Source organism: Staurois parvus, unplaced genomic scaffold (genome assembly GCF_062004578.1).
Source record: "Staurois parvus isolate SC_StPar_1 unplaced genomic scaffold, SC_StPar_1.0 ptg000202l, whole genome shotgun sequence".
NCBI classification, from domain to species: domain Eukaryota; kingdom Metazoa; phylum Chordata; class Amphibia; order Anura; family Ranidae; genus Staurois; species Staurois parvus.
Window position 1 is genome coordinate 2682683 of NW_028317998.1, and position 19858 is coordinate 2702540.

A 19858-nucleotide genomic window follows, 5' to 3' on the forward strand; every position below is an offset into this window, starting at 1 on the left:
TTAAGCACTTTCAGAAGCTGATTTAATCACTTACTGAGTATGCAACTTCTTTATCTTTTAATCCTTGTCTATGTTCCAGTTTAAGCTGGTGCTACGATCACTGCCCCAGATTTTCTGTTCAGGGTGGCTCCTTTCACTTCCATGGAGCCATCCTTGCATAAAGAGACTGGAGCTGTGTCGCTCTACACTGTATGCATTAATAGAAACACACTGCCTTGTAGCCTAGGATGGCAAATCACTCTCCTGCTCCTCCCTTCTCCAAACCAACAGGCTGGGTGGAGGCTGCATGCACTGTCCAATGTTAGTTCTCTCCTGTGAAGACCGGAAGTTTAGGGAAGCAGCAAGAGTGCAAGAGCCAGCAGCACTGAAAATTGTAAACTGTAAGTGCTGGGGTAAGATTGTTAACAAATAGGTAATTTGGCAATGTTTCTTTTATTGTGCTCAATGTATTAAGTTAATAAACACTGGGGGTTTATTACTACTTTAATCTAAGCATAAACTATTTTATTTTGTACCCTTTGGTCCAGGAGTTCCATCAAACCCTGCTCGTCCTGGTGCCCCTGGCATTCCTGGAAAGCCAGAATCTCCTTTTGGTCCTTGTGATCCCTTTAATCCAGGTGTTCCTGGGGAGCCTGAAGGACCCGGCAACCCAAATCCAGGATCACCCTTTTAGAGAACAAAACAGCAAAGGGGTAAAATGAATTTAAGTTTTCACCATTACTCTTATAAAAAAACCTATAGTGTAACCAAACTTTCTTTGTGATGGCTATACATACATACATATATTTTAAATAGACTATGCATTTAAGATGCATAATTTGTGAAAACATAGTTTAAGAAAACAAATTGAATCTAGTCTTAGAAAACCACTCTATAAACCTACGTTTTATATGCAGTAACAACCCGCGCAGCCTACTATGCAAACACAATTTTCAAGGCTACAACATCTGGAGAAGCAAGTATTACACATGCTGGTAGAGGAATGTGTTTCTTAACATTTATAAACCTTAAAAACAAACTTCACTTTTTTGGTCATGTGCTCTCTGCCTTTATCAGTTATGTTGTTTCTAGCTATTTCTGAGGACACCAGAACCTCTCCCCTCTATGAAGAAAAGGAAACAGATGATACAGCAAACTGAGTGAATGCTGTCACCCTAGGAAAAAATTCAAAACAAGAAATCACCCCATGATTATACAATTTGACAGTTAAGTAGGCGTTAACATTTACAAAAAATTTCAAAGTACAGTATTATTGGATGCACAGTGGTACATAAAAATGTTATGTGGCTGTCTTATAATCAAGCTCTATTTGTAGAAAAGATATTAGGCTACATAGCACAATCAGCTAGAGTGTGAAGTAGCCCTTTACTTAGGAAATTTCACTGTATCTTTTTACCTTTTGCCCCGGAAATCCTGGCTGACCTGGTGTTCCATCTAATCCAGCTTTTCCTGGTGTCCCTGGTGGGCCTGGTGGACCAGGAGATCCAGGAAACCCTAAGCAACAAGACGTATGCATGATTCACATTTTCAAAAGAAATTTAGTTTATACTAAAATTAATTTATTTGAAACTTTACAAAAAAGATTGCTTAATGCTAAACAGAATCATCCTACATTCTTCATATATTTATTACCTTTTGGCCCTGCTGGCCCTGGAAGACCAGTGCCTGGTATCCCAGGATCTCCCTTCATTCCAGTAAGCCCTGGAAGACCAGGTTGTCCAGGTTGACCAGGTTCACCTAAGAACAGACAGCTGTTATTAAATCTAAGTGAAAGTGTAAATATTGTTAATTATTCTGTGTCTACAGTACAAATGCTGTATATCAAGGTTGCCCCACACCATTGTATTACCAATTCACTTGACTAGTTCTACCTTACGCAGCATTAACATTATACATCCAACAAGTGTTCATGTGCACACAACCAGATGAGTCATCACTTAATAAACATGAAGAGATAAAAAAAGAGTAGTGTTCTGAAGAATAATCATAAGACTCTTTGTAGCCAAGGAAACACACAGCTATCATCTATCTCTAAGCAGATTACTAACTAGAGGAGTGTGCAGTCCAACAGGGACTCTTATAGGACACCTGTACAATATGACAGTAATAACCATACAATATAACTAAAAAGGGTATGTATAGTCTCAATAAAAATATTCTACAATAACAAACAATTCAGCCCCCACTCCCAGGCACACAAATACAATAGAAAGAAAACTGTAGTTTCATACCTGGTGTTCCTGGAGGACCTGTGTTCCCAGGAGAACCTTTGGGCCCTTGTATTCCTTTCTCTGTTACAGTCTGACCAGGTGGTCCTTTAATACCTTGTAATATAATAAAAATAATAAGTCTTACGGACACATCAAACAAACATGTAAATTATCAAGGGGTTGGGTTGAAAAAACAAATATATAACTCTTTTCAGGGGACTCAAAAGGTTAAAAATATAGCAGGGGATGTATATTTCAAAGTGCCCGTTTTCATAATATTTATATGACTCACCACAACTTTCAACCACTGGGCTCACATCCTGTTACTCCTGCCACCAGATACTGTCTTTAAAGTTTCTTAGGCAAGCCATAGATTATGCAATTTCCTTTCCTTACACCTGAAAATTGCTTGATTCCCCCATCAATACAGTCACAGTCACTGTCAAGAGGTAATTATTACCTGCACATGTTAAGTCAGCCATAGATGGATCGAAAATTTGCAGCAGGGACTGGCCATATTTCAGTCCATCTATGGGCAGGCTGGTTGTACAGAAGTTATTCTCTTGATTGACTTCTTTTCAACCAGCTGGGCCAGTGCCACTGGCTATAGCTGACAACAATGATCGTTGTATTCTGACATTTATGCTGGCCATACACAGCTTGAATTTTGGCCAATCCTTGCTGAATCAGCAGAAGTGGGAACTGCACTCTGGCCTTTAGCAGTTGCCTTTTAGCAGCTTTGCTATGGAGGATTGTCTTAAACCATCTCTCCACATGCACTGGACTAACTGAACATTTTATTGAGGAACACCAGACATAATGCTTGGTGTGAGTGAGGGGGCACGTAAACAGGTAATAAAAAGAGAGGAAGTAAAGGGGGAGGAAATTAGCAAAAGGCAAACACACAGTAAATAATCAGAAATCCTCTTTATAAGCATACACAAAAAATCTGCTAAAAGCTGATCTCTGGTTGCTACTAGATACAGTACCTATTTGCACTAAACTGCTGTATCAGTTTCAGTACTTTGGAAACCAATTACCTGGAGCTCCAGGGGCTCCTGGACGACCGGATACTCCCTGAACTCCTTTCTCACCAACGGGACCAGGAGGACCAAAGCCAGGAGGACCTATAGGACCTCTATCTCCTGGGAGGCCAGGAAGTCCAGGGTCTCCAGATGGACCACGTTCACCTTTGAAAGCAAGGCCACCCTAAAAGCAAAAAACACATTATACGCATATCAATTATACAAAACTAAAGGCCCTATATCAGTGTTTGAAATAGGAACTGTTTTGCCCAATACAACCTATAAGATAAATCAAATAGTTCTCTTTTATATTTCTAGAGCAGATTGGAAAACTGAAAACATTGGATTAAACAAAACCATTTGCTATTCAATACAGATTCATAAATCATTCAAATGAAGAACTGATAACAATAACTAGCTCTTCTACTTGTCATAGGTCCAGTTTCAATGCTTATCTACATCATTAGACAATACCAGGTATACCATATACACATACCACCACTTCATTTAGAACACAAATGGGGAGACACTCATCTGACTAGTGGCAGGATGAAGGCGCAGTACTTGAAATTCAGAGCAAAGTCAAGACTTGATTGCAATGACTGGCAGAACCTTGGCTGCACAGAATAAAGTCTACATACAGTTGAGAGGAAAGTATAATTTAATTCCAGTGAGAATCTATTTTTGGTTATTATGGCAGTAGTTTTTACATTTTAGTTAGTTCTTCCATAACTGTGTGTGTTAAATATAGAAAATTTTAAATTAATTACTGTGTTCTTTCTCTGTATTTTCACTCATCAATAAGTCACCAAACCCAATGACTTGCATTGTGAAAAGGAGCAAAACACCAAAGCCATTATCTAGTACATCAAAGTAGGAAGGGGAGCATCAGAATATAATAAGAAATATGACTGCCTCCAGAAACACATTGAATTAAAAACAATACATTATAACCTTTTATAAAACACCAATTTACATTGATAACATTATTCACACCAGACTTTTTTCATTACAAATATCATATAACTGTACATTCCATTTAAGTTCCTGATTCAAAAGCAGCTATGGAGTTTGCAGCAAAAAGAGATCTAACAATATGGAATCTTATATTACAGCCAACCAAGCAAGGAAACCTAAAAATGTAGATATACTGTATATTAGGTGAAGAGATGTGAAGAGGTAAGCAATAGGTGATTTAACATTCTTGATTAAAAACAAATTATCGCAATGACTTAAAAACCCTTTCTGAATCCCCCATAGCACAGGTGTAAGTAGCACATGGTCCCATTCTGATCCGTAACCCGTTGTGCATTAAAAGCCCTGTTTGTACTGTGAAGTAGCTCCAACCCAGGCTGAAGCTCAATGTATGCGTGTTCCTATGTGGGAAATAGAGCACTAGACAACGTCCCCTCTTTAAGATTCTAATTTTGTGTACATTCTGATATCTGTCCATTCACAACCCAGTGCTGACTGATCCTTTACTATTGTATGGGAAGGGGAATGTTTTCTACCAGTGAATAATCAGTCAGTGCTCTTGGGGCTGTGTAGCAAACATCCACTGCACTGGCAGATAGACCAGTGCTGGCAGAGATGTATGATCTATCTGCTGATCCAGTGTATGTTTTCTAGCAGTCAGCAGATCTTTCACACAGCCTTGCCAGCACTGAATGTTCATTCACAAGAGTAAAAGATCGGTCAGAGCTAGTGGGGCTGTGTGATTGATCTTAGAACTGCTAATAAACAGCCACAAAGTTCCACCAGCACTGAATGATCTTTTCCTAGTGGCTTGTGTTAGGAATAGAGCTGACCCTTCCCCTATGCTGTGCTGAATGACTGCCAGTGTGTGCCTGCTGTCGGAAGCAAGCACCATCATTCATGCCTTATTACATATAGTATCTTTGATAATGTGTGGTTGAAAAGTGGCGGGAGCACTGTCAACCATGGGATCTCAACTTCTCTAAAATATGGAAAGATAAAATGTGCTCTATGTACAATATACCCCAGGGGACTGGAACAAAAAAAAAAGTAAGCAAGACTTACGTTTATTTAATCCCATCTTTTTTTACCAGGGTTCCTCCTGAGGTTACAAGGAGTTCCTTGAGCAGTGATCAATTCTACTCCCTAGGATAAATTCCCACTGATACCAATGATCTTTTCAGCTGTCAGTAGGAGGGTATTCTCACTGATTAAAAATGTTGGGGTAAATATTTCCACTGACTATTAGCGTAATAGGGCGCCTTCTCCCACTGTCCACTAATGCAAGAAAAGACTTCTTCCACTGACCGCCAAATGTAAGAGGACACTGCACTAATTACAAGTGTAGGGAAACACTAAACTGACCACCAGTATAAATGGGCATGTAACCTCACTGACGTGAAGAGACACTGCAATTTTTAATGTCAGCATTTGTTTATTTACACATTCTTATTTTTATTTGTCTCAATTTATTATTATTACTGATTTTTTTTCATATAGGGCAGCCTTGGTTTTCAAATAATTTAGATTTGCAAAATTTTTTATTATTTCATTAAATCTTACAGCTACAACTTTCTGTTGACCCCAATGTGCTGTAGATATAATAATTATTAGTAGGGGTTCCTGAGAAATGCAAATTATTCCAAGGGTTCCTCCATATTAAAAAAGGCTGAGAAAGGCTGCTGTAATCGAATATCAGTCTACCCACTTCTGATATTTGAATGGGCTTCTATTATCCCTTGGGAAAACTGTCAGGAACATTGCTGAATTGGAGTGACCAACTTCACCTGTTTTCTATTGCATCCCTTTTGGATGCAGTACGTAGTCACTGCTAAATGTATCACGTATTTACTCGTTACTTGACTCTGTCATATCTAGGCAATGGGTAATTTTTACACTTGGGAATCCCTATGATATTGAAGTTGACCCCCAAATAAATATAAAGCATAGGTATATCAACATTTTGTAGGCTTACAAATGTAGGTAAAGTCAGGCGAATTTTCAAAAAAATGGTCAGTGTAGTACTAGAAAACTGAGGCTTTAGTTATGGCCCCACTATTGCCCATAAATGGATACCCTGTTTCCAACTAATCTAATAGGAGATTTTTTTTACCCCTTTTAGAGAAAACGAAATACAAAGAGTGACACATTTTCAGAACATTATGAAGAAGTAAAGACTATGCAAGACAGTGGGCATAACACATTAACACATGACAAATTCACTAAATTGTTGAATGACAGGGATGAGAAGATAATAACATACAGGTTCTCCTTTAGGACCTGGAAGTCCTGGGATTCCGTCTCTTCCTGGGTTGGCATCTAGACCAGGACTACCTGCTGGACCTGGGAATCCTGGGTCACCCTTTTCTCCTTTTAGTCCCGGCAGTGAAAAAACTTCACCAGGCTCTCCTTTAGAACCAGGCCGACCAGGGCTTCCAGAAACACCATTAAGTCCCTGTGCACACAAAACGTTAAAGTGATATTTTTTTCCCAGCTAAATGCCCAGAACCCAATGTGAAAAGGTAAAAGGTATAGTACATCTTCAACTCCTTTATTCTTTATGCCCCCTCTCTATTTTTTATTCAATTTAGTGGAAGGTTCAATGGTGCATGTGCAAGAATCCTCAGATTTTTTTATACAGGAAAGGCAAGGTATATCTTTTAAACATTTAATTTAACCTCAAATTAAAGCAGAACTATACTGAAGAAGTAAAAAATTGAGAGCAGGAAGGCACTTTATTGAATACTACACTATATTGCCAAAGTATTGGGACAACCCTCCAAATCACTGGATTCAGGTGTTCCAATCACCTCCATGGCCATAGGTGTGTAAAATCAAGCACCTAGGGATGCAGATTGCTTATACAAGCATTTGTAAAAGAATGGGTCGCTCTCAGGAGCTCAGTGAATTCAAGCATGGTAACGTGATAGGTTGCCACCTTGCAATAAGTCCATCCTTGAAATTTCCTTGCTACTAAATATTCCACGGTCAACTGTTAGTTGTATTATAACAAAGTGGAAGCAACTGGGAACAACAGGAACTAAGCCTAGAAGTGGTAGGCTACGTAAAAAAAATGGCAGAGCGTGGTCAGCACATGCCGAAGCATACAGAGTGCAGAGGTTGTCAACTGTCTGCAGAGTCATTAGCTAAAGACCTCCAAACTTTGTGTGGCCTTCGGATTGGCACAACAACAGTGCGTAGTGAGCTTCATGGAATGGGTTTTCATGGCCAAGCAGCTGCATCCAAGCCTTACATCACCAAGTGCAATGCAAAGCATCAGATGCAGTGGTGTAAAACATGCAGCCACTGGAATTTAGAGCAGTGGAGACGTGTTCTCTGGAGTGACGAATCACGCTTCTCTGTCTGGCAATCTGATGGACTGATGTCTGTGTTTGGCAGTTGCCAGGAGAACGGTACTTGCCTGACTGCATTGTGCCAAGTGTAAAGTTTGGTGGAAGGGGATTATGGTGTGGGGGTCGTTTTTCAGGGGTTGGCCTTAGTTCCAGTGAAAGGAACGCTTAAGGCGTCAGCATACCAAGACATTTTGGACAATTTCATGCTCCCAACTTTGTGGGAACAATTTGGGGATGGTCCCTTCCAGGGGCGGACTGACCATTTGGAAACTCGGGCACTGCCCGAGGGCCCGGGGTCAATAGGGGGTCCATGAGATGCCCCTGGTACCTTTTTCATAGGCTTTTTTGAGTTTGGGCAAGGACACAGGGGCCCCATGATCCCCTATTGCCTGGCGGCCCCATGAGTTGTCAGTCTGCCCCTGGTCCCTTCCTGTTCCAACATGACTGAACACCAATGCACAAAGCAAGGTCCATAAAGACATGGATGAGTGAGTTTGGGGTGGAGGAACGTGACTGGCCTGCAGAGAGTCCTGAACTCAACCAGATAGAACACCTTTAAGATGAATTAGAGCGGAGACTGCGAACCAGGCCTTCTCATCTGACATCAGTGCCTGACCTCACAAATACACTTCTGGAGGAATGGTTAAACATTCCTATAGACAAACTCGTAAGCCTTGTGGACAGCCTTCCCAGAAAAGTTGAAGCTGTTATAGCTGCAAAGGGTGGGCCAACTCAATATTGAACCCTACTGACTAAGACTGGGATACCATTAAAGTTCATGTGCGCGTAAAGGCAGGCATCCCAATACTTTTGGCAATATAGTGTAAGTATATTAGTAGAGCAGGAGTAAGTTAGAACCTATTTTACATTTTATTTCCTTCCTTGTGCTTGTTGATTATTTTCCCTCATTTCATTTCAGGTAAAACCATTGTCAGCGGGCCAGGAAGTGAGGGAAAATCTCTAATAAAAAAAATGTTTTTGACTTTACAAACAGCTTTAGAGGCCAACTGAACTGAATGGTATACTTATCTAAAAGATTCGTAAATAGAATTCTTACACATGTAGCAGATGTTTCAACATTAGCATTAGTATAATTATTTGGATCTAACAGACGTTTTGGAGAATTGTCTAAATATTCTTTTTAGTTATTTACTTCTATAGTGCAGAAATTAAAAAAAAACAAAAAAACTTACGGGCGGCCCAGGAGGTCCTGTCAAACCAGGAAGACCAGAATCACCTTTTGGCCCAGAAAAACCAGGCAGTCCTGTTGAAAAAATATTGATGTGTAAAGTACATGTAAAGCATGTGAATGCTGTGTTAGTTATGGTGATCAGTAACAATTCAAGGCATGAAGGAGAACATAAGTATGCAACAGACAAATATGGCTGCCCTGAGGTAGATGTACAATTGCAAATTATACAATGAAAAAACACACTTTTAAAGTATGAATCAAATTCAAAGTTTCATTTACCTGGGCTTCCAGCTGGACCAGGAGGGCCGGGATCTCCTGGCGGGCCAATAAGACCATTTCCTATGCAGTTGTAGCATGTATCTCCCTTGTCACCTGTGTGTATTTTACATGACATATATAAGTCTGTTAATACAGTAGCAAACCTATTATAGTTATATGTTTTTATATTGATGTTTGGTTGGTAGACAGATAGACCACATGCACAACTACTGTTTTACAAATGTTTAAATATAGGGTACAACCAGCACACAAGTTTCCCAAAGAGTTTTCTAAATAGAAAGCACAACAATATCCTTTACACCCACAGTCTCAGATCCAATCTCAAAGCAAAGGGAGAGGGAATGAGGGGGGGAAACTCACTGCTCTAACTCTTGAGTATGAAAAAAGCTTGAGCTATAAAGCTCTGTGAACAAGGTTTTGTCAATAGTTATGTACTGGATTTGTCAGTGGGTATAGAGTCCTTGTAAGATAGGACTTTTGTACTCTCTGTAAAACTCTTTTTTCCTGTATCCACTGAGGTACACAGAAAATCTTAACCTACAGGTTTTACTGCCACATAGAAAAGGACCTGGACACTAACAAAAAAAATGTAGTCCAACTCAGGATAACCCCCCATTACCAGCATGCATACCAGTTTTGTAGCAAACAATACAAAGAGCATAATCGTAAACACAGAGGGGTGGGACCTGTATCCCTCTATGGACTCCAAGAAAATGATTTTATAATGAGTACAAAAAATCCCACATCTTGGCAGCACACAATGGGTTGTGGCTCCACCACCTCAACCTGACAAGACTAAATAACTATAAGATTAACGCACACACACGGCAGAATTTTTTGTTCTCACCAATAGGATTGGATTGGATTGGATTGAATTTGTTCCCTTGCCATATCATGGCCCAGCCAGGTTCAGCCTCTCCTGAGTGTAAGTCTCTTCAGTGCAATCTCTAAATAAGCTAGGTGAAGGGCGCCCCATTCTATTGGTTTAGGACAGGGGTAGGCAATCTTAATGAGATGGAGATCTATCTGAACAACATGGGAGAAGTAAAAGATCACTGGGCACAGTGTTGCCTCGTCACACCTGATTTAAACCTCGAAACGACATACTACGCAATCACAGTTGGGAGTTGGTAAAATCCTGCGGTTGAGTCGCCTTTTTACTGCTCACAATCCCTACCCCCTTTAGCTTCTGAGGCAGCAGCCAAAGGTGTACACATGCCACAGGAATTAAACCCCCTATTGCTTTTGGTGGCTGCCACCACCTGCCAGATGCAACCCATTCAAGTAAATGGGGCCACTCTGCAAACACCCTACAAGTGCATGCTTCTGCAGGGTTCAAGGGGCTAAAGCAAGTGGTGAGAAAGTAACACAATGCTGCCTGCTTTAACCCCATATTTGCTGTACTGCACAAGGTTGCAGGGCACTTGCCAAGTTGCCTCATTCACTTGAATGGGTCATGCTGGCCAGGTGCTGCACTCACCATGATATGGCGTATAGCTTCTGCTGCGTCTGCGACATGTGTACACCCCTGGCCACTGCAGCTAAAGGGGGGTGGTGGTGGTAAAAACACATCTTAATTATGGGGTTTCACTCCAAAAACTGAAAATATAAATGAACCCTTTTTATTCTGAGCTCCCTATAAGGCTGCTTTCACAATGATGTGCTGCAGTTTTCCTGAACTGTGGGTGTAGAGCAGTGCATCTATGACTTTCCTGGGTTAGCTGTGCTTTGCCATAGACTTCTATTATATCTTGCAGGTGTGGTGCACTTTCTGAAAGCACCCCAAAATGCCTGCATTCAGGAGATTTGGTGCAATTTCAGAAAGTGCACCAAACCCGCACGACATAATAGAAGTCTATGGCTAAGAAAACTGCAGGAAAGCTGCAGGTACATTGCACTGCATCCACGGTGTGAGTAAACTGCAGAACATCAGTCTGAAAACAGCCCTATACTATTATGCCCAGTGTATTGCTTCACTCGGACCTGAAAAATCTCTTCTTCCCTGCTGCTGGCAAGAGGTGGAATGCAGTTGGTATCACTCTGCATGGGACAGGAGCCAGCACTACAGAAGAGGCATCGGCGTATGCAGCTCTTGCTCCTTTCTACTGCTCCAATTTTACAGTCCATCTGCATTGCACTCTTTTTGATGCTTTGAGATGGTGGGTCAGCAAGCCCAGACCATGATCTACCAGTCAACTGATCGTGATCTAGATGGTGATCTACAGGTTGCTGACCTCCAGTCTAGGAGGTGTCTGAATATACAAGGTTTAAATAAGATTTCATGGTGGCAGCACTATCCTGTTTAATTTTTGGGTTACTTTTTATTATTTCATCCCTATTGGTACTTCTCTGCAGCTAGAGGTGAGTGGAGTGGTACTTCCATTTTCCAAGATGGCACAGGCAATTGCTTCTGCACAGACACGGCCAGATGTGAGGCTCCTCTGAAGTCCTGTTGTTTCCTGTCACGGTGACTTTTTCCAATATGTAACTGGGAGCTTCAATGGCTACGGCACATGTGCGGAAGTGACGCCGCTAGTTTCTGGGCAAAACACCTTATTTGCCCTTTTCTAAGATGGTTTTGACCACTGTTAAAGAACATGTAAACCCTCACCTTGTAAAACAACCCATTCCGTTTAAAATAGTAATGAAAGGCAAAACATTTATGCATACATATAAAAAACATTATAAATCCCTTTTTTATACTTTTTTAAGTGATCACATACCCTCTGTTCTCAGCTGCATAAGGAGCTCAGGGAGGAGACACAGCAGTACAGTGGATGGGTGTGAATTGGGGGGGAGCATATCAGCAGAAGTCTGATCATTGAAGGAGACACTGAGTTCACAGCACAGCTTGAGAACTGACCACGCTGTGCTCTCCTGACTAGTGTGTTCAGTTTTTAATAGGAAAGCAGAGGGACTGGCAGAAATACCAGAGATTTAAAACAAAGGAAGCAACATAATGAGAACAGGATACTTTCTCTTACAAGTCCATGGTACAGCAGGCACATATCAAGAATATGAAATGTTGGGTTTACATATTCTTAAAGTGGGCCATGAATTCATGGGGGGGGGGGGTTGGGAATTCCTGAAGGTTGCAAGTTAAGGCCTCCAAGAAAGCCATCCTTTTCTAAGTGGGATTTGTCTGAGGTCCCTAAAATTCTAGGGGAAACTAATTTTTTCCTACTGAGTTATCTACTGCATGGAATTTGACTTTAAATGTTTCTTTTTTGGTAGCCATTACTTCTGCCAAGAGTATCATAGTGGCAAGCATTAATGTGTACAGAGCCTCATTTAATCTTCTAACCAGATAGACTCATGCTGAAGCTGTCAGAGCAGGTTGTTCCAAAAGTATCATCCACCCTTAACTTTAACCAAGAAGCTTTCTTGCCTTCTTTTTTGTTTTCCAGCAAGACGGGAGATCTACATCTGCTAGATGTAGGCCTAGCCTTGATAGCCTATCTGACAACCTCTTCTTCTTTCAGGAAACACTTAGAAGCTGTTTGTGAATCCTCATGGAATAAGGATAGGACAGTCAGTGTCAATGTGTACTATAGCTTCCTGGCATGTCAAAACAATTAAGAAAGCCTACTACTTACAAAACCTTTCCATCCTAGAGGATCTAAATGCACACTCAACAAGGGCAACAGCAACATCTTGGGCAGTATATTGTCAAGTTTCTTCAGAGAGAATCTGTAAGGCAGTGCCATTGTCCTCTTAAACCACCTATATTTCACATTAAAGAGTGGATCCAGCTCAGTTAATGACAGTATAGTTATTAAGAACTGTAAATCTATTGTTGGCACCCTCTTGTTCTGTGAGTTATTTCCCAGTGTATGCTACCATGATACGCCAGGAAAATTGAAAATTTAGCTTTCTATTATTTTCCTTTCCTGGTGCATCTTCATGGCAGCATGCAGAACACCTACCCTTATGGTGATAGTTACCAAGAATGCTGTGTTGGTGTGTGCACTTTAAACTTAGTTATTCAGTCCTGTCAGGTGTCAAGAAGATGCACCAGGAAAGGAACATTACAGAAAGGTACAGTAAGTATACAATTTTCTGTTTTTCTTTCTTACCTATTGGGGGACACAGGAAGCCTTAAACCTTTAGGGCAGTTTAATTGAGGGGTGAATAACACAGCAAACAATCGCTAACACGTCTGAAAATACAACAGAAAAGAGCTGCCTGAAGAATCTTGAAGCTTGCATCAGATGAAACAGCAACATCCACTTGGTAGGATTTAGAAAATGTGTAAACAGAAAGAGTGAGCATGCGTGGGCGGCTGGAGTGGTTGTCCTGCTGACTGGTCCGCTCGTTCCTGTTGCTTCAGGGGAAAATTACAGCGGTCCCAGGTCACCAGCACCCTGGACACACACCTGAGCCTCTGGCGGAGATGGTGGGGGCTCTCTCCATGCCCACCCGACCATCCGGAAAGTCCGTGGGTGGCTCCCGCACTACATTTAAAGGAGCGGGCAGGGGAGGCAAGATGGCTCCTGGCTCCTGCTCCAAGACTTCCTCGGCTGCTGAGGGATCAAGGCGGCGCTCACAGGGGACTGCTCTTTCTTCATCTGACCCTGGAAACCAGGATGACAGCTCCTCTGCAGACGTGGCTCACGTGAGTGTTCCCCCTGCACCTTTTGGCTTTCTTCCTAGCCCTCCCAGGTCTCCTTCACAGGCTGCAAACCTCTCTGCAGGCCATGACTCCCACACTTCCTCCATGCTAGACAGGGAGATGGCGGACATTTTCATTAGTCAATCAGGCAGCCAAGATTCCACTCACGACGGTCCAGTGGACTCTCCTGTCCTTTCTCCTGCACTATTCTGGAGATTCCATACTCATTGCATGTTTTGCTGATTTACTGCAGCGGGAATTAGATAAAGCTACCACTAAATTTGCCTCTGATATGAAACAGGATTTTTGTGAAATGAGGGATCGCCTCAAGAAGATTGAGTTTAAAATGAATAACACAGTCCACAGAGTGACTCAAAATTCTAGCATGATTACCAATTTACAGAATCGCTTAGATGAGGCTTACAATAAAATTGATGATCTTGAGAATCGGGCCTGACGGGGCAATTTCAGAATTAGAGGGCTCCCCGAAACAGTAAAAGATATTGAACCCATTGCCTGTTCCCTTATTTATTGCCGTGGATCCAATGATTGATGACATTCATTTGGAAATAGATCGTATCCACAGGGCCTTGGTCCCTTTGAGGCCGGATGGCCCTCCTCGGGACATAATCATGAAACCACATTTTTTCAAAGTTAAAGAATCAGTGATGCATTATGCTAGGGAACATCCAGATCTTGAAGTTGAGGGACACCGTATTCAAGTCTTTGGAGACATCTCTCAAGTTACCATCCAAAAGAGAAGGGCCTTCAAACTGCTACTCTCATTGTTGATCCAGAGGGATATTCGCTATCGATGGAATTGTCCATTTTGTCTGCAATTTCTTTATAATGGCAAATCCTACTCCCTCTCTACATTCTCTGAGGGGGAAAGACTTCTGTTGAATTTGGGTTTTATCTCCCTTAGTTCTGCCTCTCGGAACCTGCCTAAAACCAATGGTACCCCCCTCCACTATCACCTCTGTGGTCTCCAACCTCCAGGGAGAAATCCGCTGCTGCAACACCACACCGGGTGCCTTGAAGTCTTGGTTTATTAATGTGTGTTAATTTCTGACGAAGGCCTCTCAGTGGCCCCCTTGTGGGGCATTGGCTGAACTGGTTTATAATTCTGGTTGATGTATTTTGGTAAAATACTCCGGTGGCTTTGAAAGTTTTACATGTAGAACCCAGGGCACCAGAAAATGTCTATGCACACTCCCTATTTCAAAGACTCTCCCCATTGTTTGACTTTGTGGAGACTCTTTCAGTCCTTGACCTAGTGTCTAGAATATTGATATTTTGTTATCTTACGTTACATATTGTTAATCAATCTGCAGTTGGATGTCGGCTTTCTTCGGCCTTGGTGTCCTTGGTTCCTCTCTTTTATCTTTTTTCCTGTTCCTAACTTTTTCTACTTTTCTTGTCCAAGGGTCAACCTCAGAATTTTGTCCTGCATCGGGTTACTTGACACTCTAAATGGATGGGTGGGTTTGTCTGATAGTGTCCTCACCATTTGCTTCCCATGTCTCCCCAAAAACAATGCCCTGCTATGATCCGATTGCTCTCTCATAAGGGTTGAGCTCCTTTTCTAAGCGACTCCAAATATTCTCCCATTATAAGTCTTTGGAAGCAAATATTGTGGCCTTACAGGAAACATATTTTTGCCCCTTCCTTTACTTCCAGATATATTCATAGGGATGTTCCGACTTGTTTTTTCAGTAATGCCTCTGAAAAAAAGAGAGGGGTGGCACTCTGCTTTTCTAAAAAGTTATCACTTACTGAAACTAAAGTTTTAAGGGATAGGGATGGATGATAACTCCTGGTGAAGGGTCATTTAGAGGGTAATATGGTGTCTTTTCTTCTCTACTATGCACCTAATACGAACCAGGTGGCCTTTTTCCTTTCTCTTTTCAAGTCCCTGTTTAAAGAACTAGAGGGAGATGTGATTTTGGCAGGGGATCCAAATCTGGCCTTAGACCATATACAGTCAGGTCCATAAATATTGGGACATCGACACAATTCTAACATTTTTGGCTCTATACACCACCACAATGGATTTGAAATGAAACGAACAAGATGGGCTTTAACTGCAGACTGTCAGCTTTAATTTGAGGGTATTTACATCCAAATCAGGTTTAATGGTCTAGGAATTACAACAGTTTCCATATGTGCCTCCCACTTGTTAAGGGACCAAAAGTAATGGGACAATTGGCTTCTCAACTGTTCCACAGCCAGGTGTGTGTTATTCCCTCATTATCCCAATTACAATGAGCAGATAAAAGGTCCAGAGTTCATTTCAAGTGTGTTATTTGCATTTGGAATCTGTTGCTGTCAACTCTCAAGATGAGATCCAAAGAGCTGTCACTATCAGTGAAGCAAGCCATCATTAGGCTGAAAAAACAAAACAAACCCATCAGAGAGATAGCAAAGACATTAGGCCTGGCCAAAACAACTGTTTGGAACATTCCTAAAAAGAAGGAACGCACCGGTGAGCTCAGCAACACCAAAAGACCCGGAAGACCACGGAAAACAACTGTGGTGGATGACCGAAGAATTCTTTACCTGGTGCAGAAAACACCCTTCACAACAGTTTGCCAGATCAAGAACACTCTGCAGGAGGTAGGTGTATGTGTGTCAAAGTCACCAATCAAGAGAAGACTTCACCAGAGTGAATACAGAGGGTTCACCACAAGATGTAAACCATTGGTGAGCCTCAAAAACCAGGAAGGCCAGATTAGAGTTTGCCAAACGACATCTAAAAAAGCCTTCACAGTTCTGGAACAACATCCTATGGACAGATGAGACCAAGATCAACTTGTACCAGAGTGATGGGAAGAGAAGAGTATGTAGAAGGAAAGGAACTGCTCATGATCCTAAGCATACCACCTCATCAGTGAAGCATGGTGGTGGTAGTGTCATGGCGTGGGCATGTATGGCTGCCAATGGAACTGGTTCTCTTGTATTTATTGATGATGTGACTGCTGACAAAAGCAGCAGGATGAATTCTGAAGTGTTTCGGGCAATATTATCTGCTCATATTCAGCCAAATGCTTCAGAACTCATTGGACGCCGCTTCACAGTGCAGATGGACAATGACCCAAAGCATACTGCAAAAGCAACCAAAGAGTTTTTTAAGGGAAAGAAGTGGAATGTTATGCATAGGCCAAGTCAATCACCTGACCTGAATCCAATTGAGCATGCATTTCACTTGCTGAAGACAAAACTGAAGGGAAAATGCCCCAAGAACAAGCAGGAACTGAAGACAGTTGCAGTAGAGGCCTGGCAGAGCATCACCAGCGATGAAACCCAGCGTCTGGTGATGTCTATGCATTCCAGACTTCAGGCTTTGCAACCAGAAGTATTTTCAACCAAGTATTAAAAAGTGAAAGTTTGATTTATGATTATTATTCTGTCCCATTACTTTTGGTCCCTTAACAAGTGGGAGGCACATATGCAAACTGTTGTAATTCCTACACCATTCACCTGATTTGGATGTAAATACCCTCCAATTAAAGCTGACAGTCTGCAGTTAAAGCACATCTTGTTTGTTTCATTTCAAATCCATTGTGGTGGTGTATAGAGCCAAAAATGTTAGAATTGTGTCGATGTCCCAATATTTATGGACCTGACTGTACTTGATAAATCCCATGTAATTAAACTTAAATCACCTTCTAAACAAAGCCGCAATTTTGCACGCTTTTTATATCGCTATGACCTAATTGACGCGTGGAGGGAGGCCAATCCCATCTCTAGAGACTTCTCCCACTTTTCATGGGCTCATAGTCATCATTCTCATATAGACCATGTTTTCCTCCCCTTGGACATGATCGCTAACTTGCATTCAACTAAAATTATGTCAACACCTTGGTCAGACCACGACCCTGTACATTTATAGCTCTCTAGTTTGACAGTTAAAATGGTTAAACCGCACTGGCGATTAAACAAGTCCTTATTAAGTGATGCAACCTGTTGCTTGGAAGTGGGTGAACATCTCAAGTCCTATTTTGCAATTAATAAAGCAGAAGACACAAACCCCTCCATTAACTGGGCAACCCATAAAGCCTCCATTCAGGGTGTTTTTATCCAGCTGTCCTCCAGAATTAAAAAATTCTGTGAAGAGTTGATCTCTACCAAATCTACAGAATATGAATCGTTAGCTGCCCAACATAAAAGTACTCTGACCCTGGATCTTTTATCTAAGGTGGAACACGCTCGGCTGAAGCTTAATCTTTGCCTCACCATAAAGGCGGAAAAACAACTGTGTTGGATTAATCATACATATTTCACGTGGAGGGATAGACCGGGTTCTCTTCTTGCACGTAAGCTTACCCCCAAATTTACTTACTCTGCACTACCTAAACTCCAGCATACGGGGGGGTATTATCATGCAGGATCCTCAGAAGAGCCTTCAGGAATTTCACGATTTTTATGCTTCTCTATATAGTCCCCTGCTGCCAGCAGAACCCTCTTCTATTCGATCTTTCTTAGAGTCCTTGCCTGTCCCTTCCCTTACTGAAGCCCATAAAGAGCTTATGGAACAACTCATTACTTCTGAGGAGCTGCTAAAAGCTATTAGGTTATTACCATTGCATGAATTCCTGGGCCCTGACGGCCTCCCCAAGCAGTACTACAAAATTTTTTGTGAACATTTACTTCCTCATGTAACACTGTATTTTAATTAATTGCGATAGGAAGGTGTGGTCCCTTTAGATGAGAACAAGGCATATATTAGTGTCATTCCTAAACCCAATAAATATTTCACTGATATTTATAATTATTGTCCTATTTCATTAATTAATTGCGACCTGAAAATTTTAACAAAACTCCTAGCTGTACACCTTAATTCCTTTCTGGCACAATATATCCATAAAGATCAGTCGGGATTTATATTGGGTCGTCAAAAGTTGGACCAGATTCGTAGACCTATTACCCTGATATCAGCTGCCCGTTCCATTTGGGATTCTCCTCTTTCTAGGGCACTCTTACTTCTTTCTCTGGACCTTCATAAGGCCTTTGATAGTCTGACGTGGGAATATTTATTTACTACCCTGCAGGCCTTTGGCTTTGGCCCAAGGTTTCTTGCTCTGTTGTATTCGCTATATGCTAATCCCTTGGCCCAGGTCTCCATCAAAGGCTACAAATCCTCGGTGTTCCCTATCCGCAGAGGGACTAGACAGTCCACAGGCTGTCCACTTTCCCCATTGCTATTTGCGCTGGCAACTGAACCCTTGGCTCTGGCAATTCGGTCTCATCCCCAAATCCATGGCGTCCGTTGCGGCCAACAGGAACATAAATGTGCCCTATTTGCTGATGATGTTCTTATGTATGTTACTTCTCCTTTGATAATGATTACAAATTTACTATCTTTATTACGCCAATCCGCTGCCCTTTATGGGCTCTCCCTTAATTCCCAAAAAACAACTGCCCTTAATGTTTTCTTACCCATATCTGATGAACAGCAGCTTAGAATTTCCTATGATTTTCAACGGGCGAATAAATCTTTACCCTACTTACGAGTACATCATACCAATTCCATTGAAACGCTTTATCAGGCTAATTACCCTCCCCTCTTTAAAGCACTTAGGGATGGTCTCCATCGTTGGGTTGACTATTCCTTGTCCTGGTTTGGTAGAGTCAACTCAATAAAAATTAATTTTCTGCCTCGACTACTCTTTTACTTGCGGACCTTACCAATAGCAATTCCGCAACAGGATTTGCAGCTTCTACAAGCTGAAGTTCTTTGTTATATTTTGCATAATAGACAGCCTCGGATGAACCAAAAGACGCTATATGCTTCTAGATCACGAGGTGTTATTGGCCTTCCTAATCTCCATGCATGCTTCCAAGCTGCGTAGATCGCCCAACTAGCTTATACCATGGTTGAGGGACATATTGCCCATTGGGTTTCAGTAAAAGCTCCTTCCTGTCACCCTTTGGCTATTGGGGCATTACTCTAGCTTCCTAGTCAATTATGTCCTCCTGTATTGTGCCCCACCTTGTCATTCTCCTTAGCAGTTTAGGACAGGGTACGCCGCCGCAATCACTAGCATTGCCACATACACCTATTGCTCTGATCTTTTGCAACCCTGAATTTGTGCCTGGATTAACACCGGCACCTTTTCAATGGTGGATCAATAAGGGCTTGCTGTGGATAGGAGACTTAATGGTGCTTGTATACATTCTATGCAGTATTTTAAAGACAAGTTCCATATGCC

The 19858-nt window shown here is 41.7% G+C and overlaps 1 protein-coding gene across 1 annotated transcript in view; it reads right to left on the reverse strand.

Moving 5' to 3' along the window:
- The window catches only part of COL4A5 (collagen type IV alpha 5 chain), a 260346-nt gene that overhangs the window by 99377 nt on the left and 141111 nt on the right, over positions 1–19858 (reverse strand). The window contains exons 22-29 of the mRNA XM_089678281.1: positions 9035–9127; positions 8757–8827; positions 6474–6665; positions 3251–3419; positions 2232–2324; positions 1633–1737; positions 1397–1494; positions 516–666 (exon numbers count right to left, since the gene is read on the reverse strand). Of these exons, the coding sequence (XP_089534407.1) occupies positions 516–666; positions 1397–1494; positions 1633–1737; positions 2232–2324; positions 3251–3419; positions 6474–6665; positions 8757–8827; positions 9035–9127 (972 nt within the window). The remainder of the gene's footprint in view (positions 1–515; positions 667–1396; positions 1495–1632; positions 1738–2231; positions 2325–3250; positions 3420–6473; positions 6666–8756; positions 8828–9034; positions 9128–19858) is intronic.